The 24,888-nt window shown below is 38.5% G+C and overlaps 1 protein-coding gene across 1 annotated transcript; it reads left to right on the top strand.

The window, feature by feature from the left end:
* Window positions 1-24,825, top strand: LOC121295415 (androgen receptor-like). The gene is made up of 8 exons (XM_041219992.1): window positions 1-2,196; window positions 8,350-8,501; window positions 9,857-9,973; window positions 16,477-16,758; window positions 17,696-17,840; window positions 18,367-18,497; window positions 18,763-18,908; window positions 19,959-24,825. The coding sequence occupies exons 1-8, from the start codon at window positions 845-847 to the stop codon at window positions 20,118-20,120; spliced, it is 2,487 nt and encodes an 828-aa protein (XP_041075926.1). The 5' UTR covers window positions 1-844; the 3' UTR covers window positions 20,121-24,825.
* Window positions 24,826-24,888: the final 63 nt, after the last annotated feature.

Here is a 24,888-nt window from a genome sequence, read left to right as displayed (position 1 = left end):
CACACACACACAGCGTATTGTGGTTTAAAGGCAACAATGATTAACATTTCTAGTTAATTAAAACTTAACAGATGGTGTTACTTGACATTCTGGTTGGCCAGGACCCACGGAATTTCATATTTAGAGTCTAGGGCTGAATGCCAAGCTCGGTTAGCAGATACTGTGAACACACACACACACACACACACACACACGGGACATTGAAACAGTGGTCTCTGGCATTACGACAGACACTATAGCTGAGGGAAAATCACAGATGAAACAGCGAACACCTATAGCTCGGCTTTTTTCCAGGCAACCAAGATATAAAAGGAGGATTCTACTGTGTTACTGATTGTATCTCAGAAGAGTCGTTTGCACATTTCAGCGGCAGCGCTTGGAACTTCGTATTCTAAAACGATCTGGGCAAACAAGCTAAGGAGAATGTATTTAGTAGAATTGTATTTTGCGACGGAGAGGTGATCTTGAAGCGACTCGGCTTTTTCTGTTGAAATAAACAAGGAATGGTTTCTAGCTTTTTGTGAATTGTGAGGATTTGTTTTGTTTTTGTTTGGACTACTATTACCTTGCATTGAATTCTAAAATTAGGATTTGGTTTTACCAACACAAATCATTGGACTGCACGAAGATATCATTTGAATGGATTTGGATTTGTTTCATGCTTACCTAACATTAATAACAGTGGCACGGTAGTAGCAGTACATGCATGTTTACAAGCATTTGCTTTGTCTTAACTTTACTTAAAATTTAACGCTGTATGCATTTGCATTCGTTTTAATTTAATTTGCGTTTAATTTTAATAGAACTTGGGACATTTGCGTCAAAAGGCGCACTGCATAGAATTATGGAAATTCAGATTGGACTAGAAGGACTTCGTGACTCCTCCAACAGTCCTTTTCGTGGGACCTTCCAAAACGTTTTCCATAGCGTGCGAACTCAGTTCCAAAGTTGCGAGAGCTTGGACTCGAAGTACAGATGGGAGATGCGCCAAACTAGCAACCAGTGCGCGCCATACCTCGAGACGCCGCTTAGTTCGGAGAGTGCAGTGGACGAGGTCCAGAGTGCTGCTTTTTCCAGACAACTCATTGCTCCAGACAGGTCTCGCAGCTTTACGAAGAGAGCAATGAGCAGCGGCAGTGAATTCTCTACAGCGCTTGCAGCAGGAGCTGTGGATGAGGGGGTGTGTGCCTCATTCTTCTCTGATTTGCCCCACTGCAGCCTAGAACAACAAGGAGCCGCTGTATCCGTCGCACCACAAAATGACAGAGAGTATAATGACAGCGGCGCCTGCTTGCGAATGCGAAGCAGGGGCACCGATTCAGCCAGGACCACCATCTCTGAAACTGCCAGGGAGCTCTGCAAGGCAGTCTCGGTATCGCTTGGTTTAAACATTGAACCAAACGAGATGAATGACTTGAGGTCAAGCCATGGCTCATATCTTAGTAGTGACCGAAGTCAAGGAGACTGCATGTTCGAAGTGCCTTTAGTAGGGTGCTCGGGCCCTGGGCGCAGCAGTGCACATGATGGCAGATCAGAGCAAAATGATAAGGATGTTGGAATGTTTAATGGATCCCTCGCGAATGGAAGTACGAGTGGGGTAGCCCCACTCCAACACCACAGCATTGCGCATTCTAAAGGGGGCGAGATGGTTGACCCTGTGAATTTTAATATCAGGGGTTGCGAGGACTCCGAAGATTGTGTAAATATAGAGAGAGGTTACTTAACCCCCTGTCAGGCTGTCCAGTCGGTGCCGTCAAACACGGCAAGCTGTGTGCAGAATCAAAACTGGCCAGGGAGCATGCCGCACAAAAACGCACCTCTTCTTGGTCAATCGGAAACAGTTACCGTGGGCACAGATGGCGAGTACGCTACACATTTCAGCCTAACGCCCAGCTTTAGGATAAAGACTGAAGAACAGAACAACGAATGGGGTGCTCAGTGTAGGTACAAAGACAATGACGGTGTAGCTTACGGGTCTTCAGCGCCTGCGACACGTTCACAGGACACGGGGCAATGCGGACTGTTTGTCTGCAGTCCATTTGAACACTGCAGGAGCAGCGACCTGTGTGTACAAGATGGAATGGCAACAGAATCGTGGTACCCCGGTGGGATGGTGGGGAGGATGCCATATACCAAATTACCTTGTTTGAAAACCGAAGGGAATGACTGGGCTCCTGTACCCTACGGTGACACACGGTACGCGTTTTTGTAATATTATTGCATGCTTTATTTTCAGCGTACCCGGGCAGTTCATGTCTGTGTTGCTTTACATACAAACCCTCAGCCGAGCTCCCATCGCGTTTCATGTGGTGTTACATGTTTTGATTGCGATCTTTGGATGTGTTGGTGGCCAACATCATAGTGATTGAATGTTGTAAGCGGGCTACGAAATTGAATGTTCTAAGCGCACTAAAGACTTACCTTTCCTTAATAATTAGTGCTTCTGTTTACATGGTCGGCGTAACCGTTTTCAAACATAATAAATATTTCGGTCACTCACGTGTTTCGCAATTTATAAATATAAAAGTAATCTGACTGCATGTCAGCTAAAACACACTTTGGGCCTTAGTATTTGTCATGCAGTTTAGAAGAATAAACAGAACAATACTTTAGTGAAAAGGGTTTGCCGGTTTTAGAAAAATCAGGTTTTTCCTTTTGCATTAATTGAACTATTACAGTATCGGCAGCAGTTCTCAAAGAAAGCTTTTTGGTATCAGTATAGTCATTTTTGCTCAGTGTTGCTTATTATTGCTTTTAGAGCAAATTAAACAAACTAATTAAAGCTTTTCTTCCATTATGGTTTGTTCCTGTGGATAAAGTAGGCTATGGCTATTGTTTTTTTTTTTCTTTTTGCTTACCAGCATTGCTATACACCATACGCTTTATTCATGGTCTTGAAATAAAGTTTAGTTCGAGCTGAAACACAGTATCTTCATACCATTGAAGGAGTTAAAAAAATAATTGACATCTGTGTAGCTGAGACATGTTTTTATTTTGGCGGTGCTCTTAAATTGAACAACATGTTTGTATTGGTTGTGCTTATTTTGTGTGTGTGTGGGCAGGTATTACTATCAATGTGGCGACAAAATTTGAGAAAATGTCCTCACAAAGAAAGTAACTCCTGAAAAAACGACGTTGTGGGGAAGAGCCCACTTTGAAAACACCTTTTTAAGAACTAAATATGCCTTTGGTTTCCAACAAAAAACCCTTCAGCTAGGTACAAAGAAAAGTGAGCAAGTGAAAAATAACAAGTGTATTGCACACCGTTAATAAATAAATCATTTTGTAATCATTTAAACCTTTTGTGTACAAAAAAACCCAACCATTTCAATGTTTTCATTTTTTTTTTTCATTTTATGTACACTGGTGTGTGTGTGTGTGTGTGTGTGTGTGTGTGTGTGTGTGTATATATATATATATATATATATATATATATATATATATATATATATATAGACACACACACACACACACACACACACACACACACACACATGACTAGACAGAATTTCTCGACTAGACAGAATTTCAGTTAGCACTGTGATTCTATAGGTCTGCTTGCAAGTGCTTTGCAAGTGTTTTTGTGGAGCTGGAAGAGGGTAACCTGTTGTCTCAGATTTTTATCTTCAGAGTTTTTTTGTTTTTTGTTTTGTGTTTCTCAGAAAGCATCAGATAACAGAGCTTGACTTTATATGAGTTTTAAAAATACAAACCTGGCCCATCTTCACCATGGCAACCCCTTCACAGAGTCAGGCACTGTAATTTTCTTTGACATTTAACATGTTTAAAAATAGCACACCCGTTTCCTTTTTACCCCAGTACAGTACAGTGAACGCAATCAGGCAGGGCTCCTTGTGCTAGGCAATGCTTGGGCCTGCTGGGCTGCTCCAAATCAGTTTTCTACATAAAACATTATTGGGAGGCAAAATGCAGTTTAATAAATGTGGTGATGACAAGTGCTAGAATAAGAGTTGATTTACTTTGGCAGTACAACAATATTGTTCATTCTGATTTAACCACTAAAGAGAGTATATTTAATAACTGCGGTGTCTTGTGTGCAGTCAGATTTCAATGAAAATATACTGAGCATCAAAAGAAACTTATCACTATTATAACACATTTATTTTCGAAAAAAAGGTATTTAAATGATGGACATTGACAAAATGTTTTTGGTTTATTTTTAACCACTCGATCATTCACCTTGACCACGACACGCATGTCTATGACTGAAGCATACTGTATGCACTTAATCACCTAATTAGTGAGACAGTTGATTGGACGCTGGCTATGGAGTGATTTCAGCTGTTGAATTGTAAGCCCGAATAAAAACAATAAAGAAAATCACAGAAAAAAACCCAATATGCCACACCCGTCAAAAGAGCAGCGCCTTCGTGCGATCGGCATGTTGGAGGCTGGACTAGGGCAGTGTGCTGTGGCTCGCCATCTTGGGTGCTCACAGCCAGCAATTTCAAACCTGGTGAGACGGTATAACAATGACAGGCAACGGATTGGGAGACCGAGTCACAACACCTGCCCAAGAGCGACAGATCATTTTGTAGCATCTTTGTGAAGTAAATTGTTAAGCAGCACATTAAAAAGTCGCTGCACCTGCTCTAAAACAGAGTTTGTAATTTTTCGACCACATCTAGTGAATTTTATCCAAATATAAGTGATAAGTTTGTTTTGATGCTCAAATATAAGTGATACATTTATTTTGATGCTCAACTGTAAGTAATACTTTTGTTTTGATGCTCAAATATAAGTGATAAGTTTGTTTTGATGCTCAAATATATGGTCAGGACAATAAAATTTCTGGTAGTTAATTATGGCATTAAAGGTGCATGCGCCAAATGGAATGCAATGTCCAGTTTATGATAAAAACAGTCTAATAATAATAATAATAAATAATAATAATAATAATAATAATAATAATAATTTTCTAATTTTCCCCCCCCCCCCCCCCCCCCCCCCCCCCCCCCCAGTGATGATCTGTTTACAGCTAAATCTTGTGTCACGCTTCACAAACGACATTTATAACCACATACCACTTGGGAGTTGTTGAGCACCAGAAAAATAATAATGATGCTCAAATGATTCAATTTCACCGGCTAGTGAATTAACTGGTGTGACAGTGCTGAAGACAAGCAGCTATTGTCCAGGTCCCTTAGTGGACATCACCCATACGATAACAGCTGCTCTAGACGGAACCTAGGTAGCTGAGACAATCCAGTCCATGCACTTTAAAATGATGGAATGCAAGTGTTGTCCTCACACAATTGCTATTCCTAGGGGTTCTAATAGTTAATGTTTCTGAGATGATCTCGTAGAATATATATATATATATATTTATATATATATATATATATATATATATATATATATATATATATATATATATATGTATATTTATATTATATTAATATACGTTAACGGGCTTTGAGCCAAAATATGTATATATTTTTTTAGTATGTGAGGTCAGTGCAACAAAGTAAGGTAAGTTGCTTTAAACACGGTCATGTTTCTGTTTCTAGTGAATTGCCCGAAACTCGGTTTTGCAAATCAAAACATACTTATTGTAAATCATTACGTGTTCTTGAATTATGACCAGCAGTTTCATTATCCATTACCCATCCATATACCTTCTGTGCTGGATAGGCAGAGGGGTACTCTTTTTACAGTGGTTGCAAGGGGTGTTTATTGCCCCATATTTGAATTTTGTTGGCTTTTGCTTAGACTTACTTGTAAGCCAACTAACCATTAGGACCTTGGCTTACTGTATTTGCAAAGAATGCAGTTTTGGAACAGAGTGTTTCATTGGATGGAAAGCTGATCTTATCACACACACACACACACACACACACACACACACACACACACACACACACACACACACACACACACACACACACACACACACACACACACACACACACACACACACACACACACACACACACACACACATGCACACACAGAGTAAACCAATTTCAAACGTTTCAGCAGCACTGCAGCTGTGTTTTTTGGAGTGGGGTTGAAATAAGAAGCATCCCTACACAGGGATGACCGGACTGAGACGAGACTTAGTATTGTAAAATCACAATCATTTCTGTAATAATTTAGAGGCCACAGAGCTGTGGTTATTTTTTTTCCATTTTGATTGCAAGGAACAAAGCTGCACGCTGCTTCTTCAATCCCACAGTAAGCCTAAAATGAACTCATTTCAGAGTCACTGGTCTGCTTGTGTAGTACGCGGCACGTGGATGGGAACCCACTATTGTAAAAGGGGCATTAAAAGGTTGCTGTGCCCATCCCCTGTCAATCATGTTGCAAGATCAGGAGCAAATAAGGTCAGTGCAGTTCTTCAGAATAACATCTGCTGGACAACACAGCTTTGATTCAGTGAAATTGTGTGTTTATGCAATGGGGTTTACAGACGCTTAATACAGTAATTATATGGTGAGTAAAACTCTGCTTCCTGCTTCTATGTTTTCTGTGGGTTTTTTTTTTTTTTTTTTTTTTTTTTTTTTTTTTTCCAGTATTTTGTCCAGGTTGTAAACATTCTTGTATTTACTTGTCTGAAATAAAAAATGAACAATCTTAAATAACATTTACTTAGCTATGTTTTATTGTATTATTTAATTCTAGTCTGGCTTGAGCCAACACTGTTTCATTTGCCTTGGTTTTTAAAATGTTTTTAATGTTTGTTTTTGTGGTTCATTATCCAGTAATAAGTGACTGTAGTACTGTAGCTGTAAAGAATAAAACTAAATGTACAACTGTGGAGTCTGTGTGCCTAAGATATAAGTAATTGGTACATTATAATTTTACCTGGTTTCAACAGACTCTACACACACACACACACACACACACACACACACATTGCCAACTAAATATTGATTCAAAGATAGAAAGAAACCAGGATAAGGTTCCCAAATTCTAGCTCCAATTCAACAGTTGCTGCTTCTCTGTATATGGCAGAAACTAAAGCAATGCATAGTCGTCGTTTCCCACCACGGAATTTCAGAGCGAACGCTTTGCCAAGTCAAAAGATGTTTTCACTTCCCGTAGAGAGCCGCTATGCCTGGCTAGCAGCTTTGTCCTTGAGCTCTTTATTTGTATTCAAACCTTGGCATTCGGATAAAGGTCACCGTGGTATAGTTATGTCTGTACACATAGTCCAGTAATGCTTCCTCAGGGTTACCAGGCTTGTCTTACTTGTGCCACACACTTCACACTTTGGGGTGTACCGTTAACACCGGCGGGCTGTCAATTGAATGGGATTGTATATTGTTTAAAGGGGTGCTGTGGCATCATAGATATTCAGGGTCTCCTGTACTATCGGAATCACAAGCAGTCACTGGAGTGCTTGAATCTAGAATGTATTGTACACAGCATACAAATAGCCTATTATTATTATTATTATTATTATTATTATATTATTATTATTATTATTATTATTATTATTTGTAAACACTAACGGCTGGTTTCAGAGACCCAGGTCAGCACTAATGTTGGACTATCTGATGTTAATTTAGGTAGTCCAAGATTAGTGCTAATGTGAATCTGTGAAACCAGATATATGTAAGTGTTACAGAGCAAAAAGTACAGTTCTCAACATGCTTGCTATGCTTATAGAGTAAGCCCCTGCTTAGCAGATGGCGCTGCTCTTACTTCAATAAAGACACTTCGGCTCACCCATGTTGTATACATCTGTAGCATGCAGCTAAAACCCAAGAGCAACCAAATTATCCAAACGTAATAACAAACATCACGAGAAGCCAAGAGACAGTAAAACAAGCGAATGAAGCCATTCTATATGCAACCTGAAGACACTCAGTCTTTAACTAGTGTTCACTGAACTAATTTAATCAAAGCTGTTGTGCCAGGCAAGGAAATGTTCAAGTACATTATAGGGCTGGTAAGCTTATTATTTTACACTCCGCTGCTGGGAGCTTTGCCTGGGTGGTGAACTTTTTTGCCTCTGAAAACTGGACGGTTACTGTAGAGTAGGACCAGTTTGTCAGTATTTCACAGTAACAGTTCAAAGGCTATACCTCAGGGTTAATGAGCGTGATCATGGCACATTTCAAGCCACGTAGTCACCCGATGATTTTTCAGTATATATATATATATATATATATATATATATATATATATATATATATATATATATATATATATATATATATAGCTACCATAATTATTATATTAATAATTATATATTATATATATATATATCTACCTATATACATTATATATACAATATGAGTATATATATAATTTTATTGTTAACATCGTAAGCAATCGTCCTGGCAGTCCTTGATAGTTGTGCTGTTTTTCTCTTTCAAGGTGGGATGGGGGCAGAAACACACTTTTCCCAATGGAGTATTTCTTCCCGCCCCAGAGGACCTGTCTGATTTGTAGTGACGAAGCGTCGGGATGTCACTATGGAGCGCTCACCTGTGGCAGCTGCAAGGTGTTCTTCAAGAGGGCGGCTGAAGGTAAGGGTAAGACTCAGGGCGCTGCCATCCATTCTTTTGAATTGAGATTGAAAAAGGGGTCCCGAGAGGCAGCAACGACACACGACCCAGTCACAACTCACACAGAGCGACCCCCCTCTCACGCACAGTGCATGAGCAGCATGCGTTAACATGCTGGGAAACAATGTTTGGATTAAATGGCATCTCTGCCTAATCTGTCTTCAGTTACCTCTCTACACCTGTAATTATACTTTCCGTAGTTCTAACTCGAGTTAGAAGGAAGTTGGAAACACCCTTCCTCTCAATAGAAACTTTTATTTTTATACAGACTTAATAAACTGACCTTGAATTTATGCATGAACTGGAAATAGCATGGTGTTGATTCTTATTCAGCAGGGCAGCCTGATGTATCTTCCACGTGCTCCTTTTGGGATGGACCAGTGGAATCCCAGTGTTGGTGTTATTATTATTATTATTATTATTATTATTATTATTATTATTATTATTATTATTATATGAAGTGTAATACAGCATAGTGAAAGCACCCAGAGAGGTATGGCAAAGCATATTAAAACGTACAGTAAACAGTGTTAAGCTATGGTATAGTGCTCTGTCTACGACTCTGTTCATGAGTGAAGTAACTGCAGTGCACTATGAGTGTTCATGGAGTAGTCTTTTCATGTGACAAATACAATATGGAAAAGAAATAATGTTTTGAACCAAAATTACTCATCTTTCTTTCCTTAGAATAAGCTCTGCATCTGCTGAGCAATGTGGCATAACTTGGAATGCTGGAATGGATTGCTGTTGGATTTGCATGAATGCAGATACTTAAATGAGAAAAAATATATATTCACTCTGCAGTATCAAATATAACAAAAACAAAAAAAAAATGTGATGCTAGATCTCTTAACACTTGGTTTTATAAAACTATAGAATTATCATAATGAAAATGACACTTAATTAGGACAGTTTCATGTTAAATGAGTCAGGAAAACTGAAAAAACACAAATCAAGACAACAATAACTGGTAAATTGCATGTTAAAAGCAATATGGCAGAGAATGAATGGGAAGGAGACGTATAGCCAGGGGTACAAACTGGCACACTGCACAAAAAGAGAGCCGTCCCCTCTTTTGGAAAAGCAAAGCAAAGAAAGTACAAGTGTTCTGTTTGTTGTTTAAAAGTAGTATCATACCACAGAAGTCCAAGGTTAACATTTTGTAACATATCTGTTCCAGGAACTGTGCCCCTGCACTGTGCCAACATGTGACTGCTTTGCTTTTCAATCCTCTGCTGTTTCCATGTGCATCACCGTTGTGTGTCCTGCTTTAGAGTAAGACATTAAAGATCGCTTTACCTGCTTACCTTTTAAAGGAAAACAGAAGTACCTGTGTGCCAGCCGAAATGACTGCACGATTGATAAGCTCAGGAGAAAGAACTGCCCGTCCTGTCGTCTCCAGAAGTGTTTCGAGGTTGGAATGACTCTTGGAGGTAAAAAAAACAAAAAACAAAAAACAAGTTCCTGTAAAATCTTTCATTATAATTATTTCAAACTGAGATGGGACCCCAGGACTTCCCAGAAACGTATACATGAACCAGTGCTTTAAAATACATTTCTGTTTCCCCCAATTATCATTAGAGCTGCAGCCCCCCACACGCTAATTTTTTTAACTGCAGTTTGATTGGGATTCAGTTCGTACAAAAACTCTGCAGTGTAGTTGGACAACAACTATATCAGCTAAATCATAATTGCAATCTGTTGTCATTATTATGTATTAATACTACTTCTGTGCACTTTCACTGTTGCCTAGCAGCTGTTGTTTATCACACAGACAGTCAGGTTTCTGGGTCCTGGGGATAATTTTCTTCCAGTTAATGTTAAAACATTAAAAGCAGATATGTGAATGTGACAGATGACGTGTGAATTAAACATTTTGAAATGTCCATTATTCAGTTTGCGCCAGAAGGCAGTAACACAGAGAACAGTACAGCAATTTATTTTTTTTTTTAACGTGGCTTAATATATATTTAATTCTATTTTAAAACTTACAAAAATACTGTTTCTTCTTCTTCTCTGTAATGTTTTAAGCAATACAAAAACAGTGTACAAGAACACTAAAAAAGTAATATAACTCAGCGATCTAGAACTAGTCAACAAAGTACAGTAGCTGTCTAGATCTATTTCAATAGATTCATCAAACTCACCTATGGTCATGCCGTAACATACACACACACACACACACACACACACACATATATATATATATATATATATATATATATATATATATATATATATATATATATATATATATATATATATATGTACCTTATTTTAAAGTTTAATTATATATATTCTATATAAATACACAGTAAAATCTCAAGTTTGTAAATCTTAGTTTGTAAACAGAAGGTCAGAACAAACAAGTATTTACTACAATTGTCAATGCGACAATATAAACCAACTTGTTTGTCTCATTCCCAGCGTTGTTTGAGGGTGGTTTACTGCACTAAACTCATTCTTCCCATTGCTGGACATTGCCAGTGTGCTGTCTGAAAACAAATTCTGGGCAGGAACGGGTGAACTGAAACGGAATCTAGTTTTCACCAGTTAACAAACTAGGAGGTAGGGAACGCACTCTTGGAACACCATCAAAGCAAGTGGTTTGCAAAGATAGTTTGTAAGCAGTTCAAATCAGTGTGAGAAAAACATAGAGTCACAGTTATTTTTGTTTTTACTTTGGCGAAGAAACAGAAAGGGGTAGCCATTTTGATTTTTTTTTTAAATAGTTTAACAGCAGAGGTTTTAAAAAGTTGGAAATCAAACTGTATCATAAATTTAAGCCCTACAGTGTTGTGTGTATTAGAGAAATCCTAGATAAACTAAGCCACAATGTTCGTGTAGAGTGGTCATTATCCTAAGGAATCGTAAGACTTAACGGTGCTTTAAAATCAAGAAACTTTTCTTTCTGTCACAGTAGATTTGTTTCAAGAAGGCTTAGCAAGTCACTACGCAATAGAAACACCTCACTGAACTGGCATTCCAGAACCAGCTGCACCTGCTGGGTCCAGTTCACAAAGCTCTATTTAAAAATCCATTTTGCTGGACTAAATAAGTTTGGCATGAAACTATTCTACAATAGAATTGTATTTATATATAGCACCTTGATGCCATGGCATCCCAGAGTGCTGTGCATAGTTAATAACAAACAAGAGATCTCATATTTACAGGCTGGTGTTGGATTCTTTTACATCGATATAGAAAAGCTTCATGTTTTGTTTCATGTTCATCCTTTGCGAGTTTTCAGCTGGAATAGATATTAATTTGGAAATAGGCAAAGAGACCCCACTAAAATGCACCCCAATATGATTTGATCTGGGAACCCAGGAATTGAATCATTATATAAATGCCTCACTGTAGATTAAGAAACCCTCAGAAAAGGCTTAGTTAAAACTGGCTGTCTTTACTGGGCTTCAAAAGACAAAGGGGTAGATGTACTAAGATGGGCCAGTCGCAGCACAAACATACTGCAATTTGCATTTTCATTACGACAATTCGCAAAGTGCACATTTTGTCGTATGTACTAAGAAAAAATATGTTAATGAAGATAATTAAAAAATGTTTTGCGTTATCTTAGCGAGATCTCTAACGACAACTAAAATATTGTCAGTTGAGTTGTGGTTTGCTGCAGCAGAGAGTGCCCGAAGGATAACGTCTATACATGCAAGGGTGCAAGAATCAAAATAACATTGTTTTTGTTATCCCTCGTTTGCACTATCACCACCTTGTTTTTGCAGATTTCTGCAAGAATGACCAGAATTACAAATTGATTGAAGTGCAAATAAGAACTGCGGCTAAGCATTCGTTAAAATGTTGTTAACAGCATTGCGTTTGTTTAGTACATTTCATGCAACACTTCCAACTGGTTTGCATGTGGTTTGCAACGATTGTGACAGACGCAACACTTTAGTATGTCTACCCCAAAGTGTTTCTTTTAAACACCAATCATAAAAGTCCATTTATTATTATGTCGACTGGACATGAGAACAAACAGTATCCTTGAAAAAGGGATTGAACCCACACACACTTAAGATGTCAGTAAAATTTATTAAGGGATTATAGTTTTCAACCCACTGTGCTCGATAGTTAGCAAACACAAGACTACATTCTTAAGGCCAATTAAAACCCCTTTATCACTTGCTAAAGGACTCATAATATTTCATGGAGGCAACATTGATGAAAAACGCTGACATGCAATAATATCTGTAATATTGTTTCATCAGAAGAGCTCAAATAACATCTTCACAAAATGACCTTTCATGTACCACAGGGCTGTCAAAACAGCCTCTATATTTAGATGTTACAACCAGGACTGCTTGATATCAGTCCCAAGAATGTACTGATCATGTTTAAGTAATGACAGTAAATACCTTTAAATGTGCATGGTCCTGTCAGGACACACGTGATCTCTCAGGACACAAATGAACTGGAAATGTGTGCATTTAGAACAAATCATTCAGTATCATTTTCTAGATGGATTGTTCAATACCGTTCTCTAGAAAACTGTCTCCAGGATTAAGAAATAAACAATAAATATGTTATGTTATTTTTAACATGTTAACCTTGATAACGGTAATAATAGTGTTTAGCTTTCCCTGGCCAGACCTTCCAGACCTTCCTATAAATGTAAGTTCCCTAATAGACAGAGCCTGTGAATATGAAATACTGTCTGGGCATTACCCAATGACAAACTATTTATTCCCTGCCCTAGAAATGGCAAAAGGATATTGGTCTATTTACAGCCATAGCAGAGGAATACATTTTAAACGCTGCGCTGTTGAAGACAGCGACCCTAGAATGCTGTGAATCTTGGTACCTATGGAGAAGGGGCTCTCGCTGAATAACATACTGATGCCACGAAGCCTTTGAAAGCTATTGGAAATTATCTTTAAAACTTCAGATAGAGCAACATTAAAAATTAATAGGGAGCAAGTTTTGCATCTGACATAAGTAGTGCTGTGTAACAGGTACCGGTTGTTCTAAAAAGGGTTATGAATTACCATGTAATATAAGCACAAGGCACCCCTCCCCTCGGATGTATCCTCATGCTTTATTAATATATAGACCTTAGTTGCTAGGTAACTAACTATCAGTAAGACGTGAGGCGATCAGCAATGCCACATCTCTGTAGAGGAGGGTTCCTCATTAGGTAACATCTGCATGTTTGGGGTTTGGTCCCATCACAATCAGTGCCAGCACCATCTAGAGCAGAGCAGCATATTGCCGTCAAAACTGAAGGAAAGATACTTACTCTTTAATTTATAAAGGGGTCTGTGTAAGTTTGGGGCTAGTAAATGTCTCACCCCAATTGTTCATTACTCCTAGAAAATGCGTAACACTTTGGGGTACAACTTATTAAAATCGATTGCATATATTCAAGCACCACAAACCAGCAGGGGCTCAAAGCTCCACAAACCGGCAAGGGCCCCAAGCCCCACAAACCAGCAAGGGCCCCAAGCCCCACAAACCGGCAAGGGCCCCAAGCCCCACAAACCGGCAAAGGCCCCAAGGACCACCAACCAGCAGGGGCATACAAAAGCTTTTTGTGCCTGCTGTATAGTTCCAGGTTAATATTTATTTCATCACAAGTTTAGATTCCAGCTGGCTCTGACTGGAGCGAGATTGGATCTCTCAGTGCCACGCTGGCAGCTCGATCTTGCTGATGCCAGCAGGATCAGGTGGCACCCATTTCGCTGTGAGGAACACTACAGGGGCCAGGACGTAGTCAAGGCAACTGCGGACTGATTGCGGGCCGCATCTACTAAATAGATTTCATTCATGAGACATCACAGTCTTGCTTCCTTCCCAAATCGCTGTGTACTTGGAAGTTAGTTTACAGCTGAACTGCATTACAATTAAAAAATAAAAGTACCTTCTTTTTTTTTGCAGTCAAAGTGGTGTACACTGAATATCTCACCTTTTTTTAACTGATAATTGCTGGTTAGGATAGATGCTTTATAATGAAATGGCACATTGGCATTTACTTTAAATAGACTTTTAAATATAGAATATATTCACTTACTGTTGAAAGCAGTTCCTTTTGGACTGCTGTTCTATGACAGGAAATTTGATGAAAGGTTTGTAATAACCCGAGCATTCCCCAGGATTCTTTGGTTTTCCCAAACAGATTGTATTCTTTTAAGGCATTCAACCTCATTCAAACTTTTGTTAAACTGAGGTTGCCAGTTTTAGAAATTCAGGTTTCTGGAGTTTGCCATCTGATATAAAGCTTAGACAGAATGCATGATGTTCTGGTAACCAGTGTACTGAGAAAATATTTGGGTTGCAACGGTAAAGGGTCGTTTTCCTTTCATTCATTAAAAGTATCTTACTGTGTGCAAAGCATCAACTGCGATACACATATTCAGGACTAGCTTATGTCAATGAAAACAAGGGCTGAATATAAATAAGTTTCATACAGAAATGAAAAAAAAAAGTACTTGCAGAGTTTTTTTTTTTCATATACTGAATCCTTTATAATTGAATTTTCATTGTGAACATCTCACCTATCCCTGAGCTTACAAGCTGGTCAGGTGATCACAAGCAGTGTCGTTTGTGGCTCGGTATAAGGTAACATCCACAGTGGGGTGCAACTCAGTGCTTCGTTTCCCAAAGTCTTGCCAATTCTGGTCTACAGGATCGAATGACACTGTTTTAAAAAGGAACAGGCTCAAATCTAAATTCTCTGTGCTCTTGATAATTTAAACATCTTCAAATCCTCTCTAAATCAGTTTTTAATGTTGTCTTTTTTTGTGTTCTGCTTGCAGAGGCACGTGTGCATCACAGTTCGGCGTCATTCTGAAATACCAGAAGAGAGTACCGATAGTTTTCAGCGGAAGCAGGTGGAATGAAGCCTAATACTGGCTCAAAAAAAGTACAACAAACTTGTGGCATCGCTCTTATCTGCTTCATCTCAGTTATGACAGAGTGTGCTGTAGGATTGTGTGCTGCTGGTTCAGTTCCAGAAGCACTTGTATTTCTAATGGTGGTTGCTGTACAGTGTGTTTGTCTTTTCTGGGATCTCAGTTAGGGTTGTGTACACCTGTGCCCTGAAGGGCTTGGATCTGTGTTCATTGCCTCGATGATAATCACATTACAGTCAAAGAATTGTATGGTTAATTTAGTCCATTAGTGAGAGTGGACACACCCAGTTAACTGAAAAAAAACCCAACTCTGAATAAATTGGTCAGCTTCAGATTAGCTGCAGTATTAAGCTGATCCAGGCAAAAGTCTCTGAGCTCTTCAGCAGCTTGGTTTGTGATAGATGCACATGTGAGCGCGATTGGCAAGGCTAGGCATTGAAAGCCAATCTGTAATCTGATTAGATGGCAACAAGAAAAGGGGGTTGTGAGTTTATTAGGCAAAGAGTCAAATTTAGCTTTGAGAGGTCCCCTTTTCCGCTGACTGAATTCCTATTACAGTAAGACTAGTTGGAATAAATTAAAAAGTCAAGTGAAAGATAAGGGAGCATATTGAAATGCTGTTTCAACAACCTTGGTTTCATGCTAAAGTGGACAGTAACCTACTGTTTAAGTTTATAGTCTCAGTAACCTATAGTTTCATTCTGGCATCAAAAATGTATTCTAATCAGCTGACGTGATAATTGAAGGAAGGAAAGCTGTGAACAGTGGACATTTCCAGTATTAAAAAACAAACTAGTAATTAATCATCCAGAATCCTTACCCCAGACAACTAGACCCCTCCAGGAAATCTCAGTGTACAGTCATACTTAAAAAGATGTCTTAACACTTATTTTTTTTCATTCACCAATATGAGAGCCCAGGTGACCTGTTGCCACTGTGACATCAGTTGTCGTGGTGCTGGATACCACTGTCATTTTGCCTACAAGAACCTGCGATTCTTGGAAATATCGAGTGAGCACCAGTGTGCATATTGACTTGGTTTTCTGTTGTTTCCCCTTTTGGCATTTCAGCTCGCAAGCTGAAGAAGATGAAAGGGGCAGAAGATATCAGCAATCAACCACAGAACAATGCGACGCAGCATGCAGCAATGCAACAGAGTGACATTGTGAGAATGGAGGTGTTCCAGAACCAGCCGGTTTTCCTTAGTATCTTGGAGGCTATTGAACCAGACATGGTGTTCGCTGGCCACGATAATGGATTGCCTGATTCCTCTGCAAACCTGCTGACCAGCTTAAATGAACTGGGGGAGAGGCAAATGGTGCACATGGTGAAGTGGGCAAAAGGACTGCCAGGTAGAGACAAGTCAGAGTTGGATCATTAGGTAGAGGTCTGGTTTGGGGGCGTTTACACAATTTGGTTTGCAGTTTACACAGCAAATAACCCATTTGCTATTTGGATTTGATCAACACACAGCATCAGTGATGATGACTGAAAGCATTTTCCTAGAACCCAGCTAAAACTTGAGTTGAATTGAGTTAGGCCAAACCTACAGTTCTGTGGAGGTGTTTCTTTAGGCAGGCAAGTGTTAGTCTGGCCATAAAAACAAGACTAAACAGCGAGAGAGAGAGAGAGAGAGAGAGAGAGAGAGAGAGAGAGAGAGAGAGAGAGAGAGAGAGAGAGAGAGAGAGAGAGAGAGAGAGAGAGAGAGAGAGAGAGAGAGAGAGAGAGAGAGACTGATTGAACAGAAGGGACTGTGCTCTGTGGTGGTTGGCTTGTAGAGCAGGTTTGGGAGTTTGTTGTTGTCATGGTTTGTACCATTCCTGTCCTTGGAAACATGCTATGTTTGGAGTTTGCCTTGTTTTTCTAGAAACCTTGATAAGGACCGTGAAAGACATTTTTTGTAAAGTATCGTACAATAAATAAAAAAATCTAATAAAGTTAATAATTTAAAAACAGTAAATGGTTTTAAGCTACTGTTAACCGGGTATACGGGTCTGTCTGGGAGAAAGCAGAACTTTCCTTTTAGTATTTTCAGATCTATTATTTGTCATTGTATAGATACGATTACACAATCCTCTGTTCTGTTTCTATTGCTCAGTTTTCAGAGAGAGGCAGTTTGGTTAAATGCCCAGATACAGGGAATACTGCTGAGTTTTTTTCAGAAAGGAGTTCCAGAGAATTCCAGTGATTAGTAGGTGGAGCAGCATACAAAGATCAAAGCCAGGAATTCTGAACGCCTTCACACTCCAGGCATCTTAATCAATTTTTTTTGTTTTGTTTGGTTTGCAGGTTTCCAGAATTTGCATGTGGAAGACCAAATGAAAATGATTCAGTATTCATGGATGGGGACCATGGTGTTCGCTATGGCGTGGAGGTCCTTTAAGAAAGTCAATTCCACCATGCTGTACTTTGCTCCAGACCTTGTATTCAATGAGTGAGTACATCTGTGAGACTTCCAATGCTTCACAGCAGAAATAGCTTATGTCTTTTGTTCTCCATCTCATTTTCCATTTCCCCAAAAAGACGGTTTATCTAACAGAAACCTTTATTTTTCCTATCGACTTTCATGGTCATTGTCCACCTAGACGAGAAAACAAATATTTGAAACCCATGCGATATTTTTGCTGCAGACATTTTGAGTTTTTAAACTTCGTGACGACAGACTGTCCCCTACACATTATGGAATTTTAACCAATTGGAAAACATAAATAAGCAAATACATAGTCCCTTTCCTTCTCATGCCTCTGTGTCCCTTGGGTCCAGTCTGTTAGAAGGGTCTATTCAGTTAGTCAGGTGCGGGCTCTCTCAAACCAAGTGGGTTTGAAGTATTTCATATGTTCGTGTTTTCATGTTGCACAACCAAAACAAATGTTTTCTGTTTCTGTGTTGTGGTTTGAACTATTGAAGCTGGACTGACTTCACTGCTCTCTCTCTCTCTCTTTCTCTCTCTCTCTCTGTAGGGTCCGAATGCACAGATCCAAGATGTTTGAGCACTGCGTAGCAATGCGACACATTGCTCAGGAGTTCCTTTGGCTTCAGGTCACACAGGAAGAGTTCTTGTGCATGAAGGCGCTGTTCTTCTTCAGCATCAGTGAGTTCATTTCCTCTGCTTCCAGGTATCGCTGGCTGCTCTCGTTGAATCTTTTGGGATCAATCAGTAACAAATCCCCAGCTTGACACTTGAGATATGGCAAACTGCACTTCACAGTGGTTTCCTTTTTAGCAGCCCATTCTGAGGAATGTAGAGTATAAAGATTTATTTGAAATGAACGGAAATTGAACGAGATGCAAACTGAAAATCAGGTAACAGGAATGATAAAACATGTCATATTTGGTTTTATTTTTCGCATCTCTAGTTCCAGTGGAAGGTTTGAAAACTCAGAAGTATTTCGATGATCTGCGGATGAACTACATCCAAGAATTGTACCACAGCTGTGGAGTGAACACCCCCCGCGCTGAGAGGTATCACCAGCTCACCAGAATCATGGATTCTCTTCAGCCGGTAGGAAGACAAATTCACCTGCATTTATTTATTTGTTGCTATTATTCAGGGTAAACCCCTTGAAATGTAGCACCACATCTAAAAGAAACAGATGGTGACATTATATACTTACTTATTATGAGAAAACCTTTTTTTTTTATTGCAATGAAAACCTTTTGGTTCTTTGCTTGATTGTCTTTGCACCAGGTCTTATTAGTTACTGTGCTGTAATTCACATGGTCTTATCATAGTTACACCATTGGAAAAAACAACTGAAGTCCAATACAAGAAGTGACTACTAACCAGGAAGCAGCCTCAGCTCTTTAATCTAGTATGTTGTATTAACCCCTTAAGGTACACAAGGAATGGAGCGGTTGTTTGAATGGTTTCTAATTGGAATACATTTTAGAGTGACTCAGGTATCACAAGGAAACTGACAATTTTCCCTGTGACCAGGTCCAGCCTGTCAGTACACCTTTAACCCTGTTTGTGCACCTCATTTCAAGAATAAGAACATTTTGTATTTGTAGGCCACGCATGTCCCTTGTATCTTAAAGGGTTAAAAAGAAATGTTAAAGGGAAGTGCACGAGTTTGCATTGCGATAACAAACATTTCTGTGTCTTTTTTTCTTTTCTAGAAACAAATATGATACATAGAGTTTCTTCGGAGTTATTGTTGTATGAATTTAGTCTAAATAAATTTACTGTTTTCTTTTCTTATTACTGTGTACAATGCTAGGGTTACCAGATTTCCAGAGTGAAAAAACAGGTATTTTTATTTCTTCAATTATTTGAAGCTGTAGCAACTCTGAAGCAGCTAAATAAATATATAATAACACAATCATACATATATATATATATATATATATTAAATCATGTATAAAAAAGGCTGTGTTAATCAATACAATCAATTAACTTGGCTGGTGGCACTTCCAAGTGACTGGGACAATCCCTGTTTCCCTTGAGACGTCTGGTAACCCTATACAGTACAGTACACCTCTATGGAGGGTGTTTTACATTTACGGATGTGTGGATTGATTTCTATATTGTTTTTTGTTTTGCCTTTTGTAGATTGTGACGAAGTTACACCAGTTTACATTCGACATGTACGTCCAGACTCAGGGGCATGGGAGCAGCATCCATTACCCAGAGATAATGACTGAGATCATCTCTGTGCAGGTGCCAAAGATCCTCGCTGGCATGGCAAAGCCAATCCTGTTTCACAAGCAGTGACGTTCTTCTCTATCGTCACTCCGACGCGTATCACGTGCTGCCTGTCCTCATAGTGTCTGTTTCAGCATTTTTCACTCGCATTTAGGCGGGGGCCAGCATTGTCTCCAGCATTGTCTCCAGCATTGTCTCCAGCAGGTGCAGCTAGACCATTTTTTCCTCAAGAGACTTTTTGTTTGTTTTTTGTTTTTTTATTCTGATGCTTATCATTGAGTCAGTACATGCAGTACATTTATTGTCTATAGTGGTGTGTAATGATGGTAAAAGCTGTTTACAAGATCTATTACATGTTTGGGAAGTCTGTCAGATAAAAAACAATAATAATATTTATAATAACTCAACAAGTCTGATAAATATTATTATCCCTATCTTGTAAACAGTACAATGCTACCTGTCTGTAAAAAAAAAAAAAAAAAAAAAAAAGACAAACTGCTTTAAAATAGTTCCTTTCTACTGCTCCTTATCCAATATGCTCCACAGATTTGAATTCGATTAGTAGACTTTAATTCAAAAAAGATATCCAGGGAGCGGTTTGGGGGTTAGTGGTACGAGAAAGAGAAGGCAGGACTGAACAGCACACCTACCAATGATGTGTGTCAAGTTGTTATTGCTCTTGGATTTATTACCAAACAGATCACAAGCAGATGACTCACGAGAACCAAAATAACCGCTGCCTGGAATTATATGACCCTATAACTGATTTCTTTATACACGTTAAGGCAATCTGTTTGTTTTTCCTACTTTTGCTTGACTCATTTGACTGTATTATTAGATATTATTAGCGCATCTGTGGAGAATCGTATAAACTGTTACAATGCTCCTAATTCATTATCCTTACGATGAAAAATATTCATAGAATACACAGTACCAGCACTTCTTGATAATGACACCCAACTCTGTCCTATAACGACACCAGATGTCTTTTAAGAAAATGTTTATATTGCAGTATTTGAGATGAAAACAAAATGGTGTCCAGTAATACTGCTTTCGTTTAGTTTTATTGTCTGGGTTAAGTGTACAGTAATCATCAACAAAAGTGTAGTATAGCAACAAAACTTAACGTTGCTTCTTTTAAATATTCCTCATTCATAAAACACTAGCAGGTGTCTGATCAAGATTCAGTATTGCCTTGAGTGAGTTTTCAGCCAAAATAAATCTACAGCTTAGAAAAGTTCCTGAGTGCAAGCAGTGATAATGACTTGTTAGCATATACCATGTAGTCAGCATACAGCACAATATGGACTCTGTGTTTGCAGAAGTCTTTGGAGCAAACTGTATGACAATGTCAATGTAGTGTTTGCAGCAGGCTTGCATTGCATTCAAAACTATATCACATGGAATGCAGTCTTTACTTGAGCAGCAGTAACTGGTTTCCTTGTAATGGACTTGGGGTGAGAATGGAATTGCTCAGTATTTCAACATGTTTTCATTTAAAACTACCACCCATTGTTTTCTATAACAGGAGTGGTTCTTTTACCAAATGGTAACAGTTTACATACGATAAAGAAACGTAGCTGTTTTTAAACCAGATAAACTTTTTAACGCCTGGATAAACACTTTCCTACGCTATTTGCTACCTATACTTTGTGTTGTTGTTGTGTTTTTTTATGTATATGAAACTTTGTTATACTTTGTAAATGGCTGTTAAAAAAAAAAGTTAGAGAAAAAAAAAAGATTTCCTTCTGAAGGTTAAGATGTTATAGAAAATGAAGTTACAGAGGTGTCGTGAATTCATTTAAATGACATCAGGTCTCCGTACAGTGCCATTGTTGATTACATTATTAAAATATGAACCTTTACTAAGGTTTCACATGCCTCCATAGAGCAAAGGGACCGGACTCATAAAACATTTACCACCGTGCTGCTGAGTTGATTTAATGAATCTTTAAATAAAGAACTCAGTCAGTTTATTTTCAGGGCTGACGGTGGTCTGGTAAATGCTTTGGGAATATGGCCCTGAAGATTCTCACATGCACACGGGCACTGTTTGAGAATTTGGCTTTTGTTACCTTCATTGTTTTAGATGTGCAACTGTTTGAAACAGTTAAATAGACCTCACTTGTTTTGTAACTCAGCCAAAAGTGTTAACAATAAATGAGCTGCACGATGCGGAGGCAAGATCGCTTGCTGGAAGTCAGCCTTTGGGTATTGAAGTTATTTGTATATACTGTATTGGACTTTGTGTTTCGATTGCATCAGGTCTTCAGAAATAGGATTCCCTGTAAAAATATATGATCATGACGTTTTTTATGTTGTTAAGTTGTTAAAATGATTATTTCAAATCCATTGTTAATCAAGGGTGAAAATTTGCTAGTTTGGAATACATCAGGAGACTGACCGTAAGATTAGTCTTAGAACAAGGGAAATTAATTGCTGTTTAGAAAAGGTGACTGTAGGTTACAAGCTCAACGTAGCTATAGACCCAACAGCCAGATAAAGCATTTTCATTGAAATTTCTTTCTGTTAGTATTCAAAGATCTTTTACCCCAAAACTGCTTTGATAGTGATGTATATGATTAGTGTTGTTGTGCTGCGTTCAATTTTTTTAAACATATTTCTCATTCTACAATTTTACATTAGTCATTTTTTATAAACAGAAACCTTTCAGACGTGGAAACTAGCTACCTAATTCTGCATCGATTTACTACCTTATTATGTTACAAGTTTTTTTGCAAATATCTTACTTTTACTGTACATATTTTTTTGTGTGTTCATGGGTATTATCATGCAATACTGTGTGTACTCTGTAGATGTGTTTCAGGTGTTTAACACCCCATTTAGAAACTGTAATCGGACTGTATCCTCATTCAGGGATTATGGGTTGATAGTGTTCATACTGTACATTCAAGTCCAGGTATGTTTTTTGTTCTTCCCATTCTGTTTGTTTTGATTAAAAACTGTCAGAACATTGCCTGACAATGTGACTCACTGTGGGGAAGTCGACCAAGAGAATAAGACTTTTAGGACTGACTTGAGATCATGTAGCAGTTTTAACTGAACAGTGTCTTAGGTTACATTCCAATATCTGTTTCACTGAGAAATTGTTACAGTTGTAATCGTTCAAAAGATATTTGCTTAAATCAGATTTAAAAACAAATAAACAAAAAATCACTTATTTTGAGACTGGACAGATTACTTTTTAATCTTAATCTTAAAACAATTTGGAGAGTATCTTTCCAGATGTCGAAGGCAGATCAGTGGTCAGTGCAAATCAATCACGTTATTGAATGAAAGGATAGACCACACTCTGGCAGATATGGAGCCGTCCCTCACAGGGGGTGAGGGCGAGACTGGAAACTCATATGTAGCAGTGCCTTGATCTTACAATACAGCCTTACATGTTGAGGAATATGCAGGTCTAAATCAGAATATATGCTAAGCTCAGACTTGAATGTACAGCCCTGTTCTAGGGGGTGAAGTTTAAAGGTGCAGCGTCCCATGCAGCTCAGCCAGTGATTCATGTCTGGGGTTATCGGTGTAGCAAGAACACCCTTTCGAAATTTCTGTTTGACTTTACTGAGTGTCCCTACAGATACAACCACCTTCGATGATGCAGAGAAACTGTAAACGGGATAAAGTAGAGTGCACAGGCTAGTCTTGTGATAAAGAAACAGTGACCGTGGGACATTGCCCCTTTAAATACATTTGTGTAGTTTTAATTATTATTATTATTATTATTATTATTATTATTATTATTATTATTATTATTAGGCAGCACCAGTTTGGGATATGTCATGGCTCTCAGTGGTTTGATTTCAGTCCAGGTGGGCTATGGTTAGAGGGCTGAATAAGTACAAGTACAGGCTCAGGTTCAGGTAGAAGTACAAGCATGTTACTTTTGTTATTGTGGTGGCTGCTCTGTGGGAGATCCAACACCTTTCTGGAGCACAAAACAACAACAACTATACCTTAAAAAGGCTGTATAAGGTAACAGTAGAACAGTTTTGTACCATGTCCTCGCACTCACAGCTGAACAAGCCTGGCTTCTCCCTTGTTTTTCTTGATTGGTTGTACTTTCGCAGCTTGCATGTATAATAAGCATACAGTCCAAATTGTTCTGTTTTCCTGGCATTAATAGTGACATGTTCAATGGATACTAACATATCTAGTGTATTCTTCTTTTGATAAATGCTGTTGCTTCTGTATTCCTCATATTATATTTTTAAAGGCTGAGCGCTTAACTTCTCACTTTGCTCTACAGGGCCCCCTGGTGCTAGAAACAGAAACACATTGACAGGGGTACCCAGACCTATGTTGCCCACTCCTCATATTCAGACAGCAACCAGCTAAGCTGTGCTTTGTGTTTCAATTGCACCAGGTCTTCAGAAATAGGATTCCCTGTAAAAAGATACGATTATGATATTTTCATGTTGTAAAGTTAACTGTTGTTTGAAAGCCATTGTTACTCAAGGGATACATGCTAGTGACTGTGCAGTGCAAGTTCCCATGTTATACTATCAGTCTGCAATCATCTACAGAATCTGGTACTTTCACGTACTGCGGCATGTAAATAATGTTTGTCTGTGTGGCTCGAGGGAGACGGGAGAAAAAGAAACCGAAAATCAATAAATTGTAGAAGACGATATTGGCTTTCTGAAACTTTAAATTAACTTTGAAAATGGCTGTTAACAGCAAAGAGATTCTGTACTTATAATTGTTGTATTATTTCCTATTTCTCTGATCTCAATAAAGCAAGTTTTCTTTTTCAGTTGTTATGTATTACAATTTTGTGACTCGTGTTCTTACAATGTCTTGTAAAGGTAAATCTCCA

This window comes from Polyodon spathula, chromosome 20 (assembly GCF_017654505.1).
Source record: "Polyodon spathula isolate WHYD16114869_AA chromosome 20, ASM1765450v1, whole genome shotgun sequence".
Taxonomy (NCBI): domain Eukaryota; kingdom Metazoa; phylum Chordata; class Actinopteri; order Acipenseriformes; family Polyodontidae; genus Polyodon; species Polyodon spathula.
This window is presented reverse-complemented; position numbering and strand designations above follow the sequence as displayed.

Excerpts from the sequence above, each read along its gene's own strand:
- LOC121295415 (XM_041219992.1), top strand. The coding sequence starts at position 845 with ATGGAAATTCAGATTGGACTAGAAGGACTTCGTGACTCCTCCAACAGT. Across the intron at positions 2,197-8,349 it reads GTACCCTACGGTGACACACG|GTGGGATGGGGGCAGAAACA; the intron begins GTACGCGTTTTT and ends TTCTCTTTCAAG. Across the intron at positions 9,974-16,476 it reads GGTTGGAATGACTCTTGGAG|CTCGCAAGCTGAAGAAGATG; the intron begins GTAAAAAAAACA and ends TTGGCATTTCAG.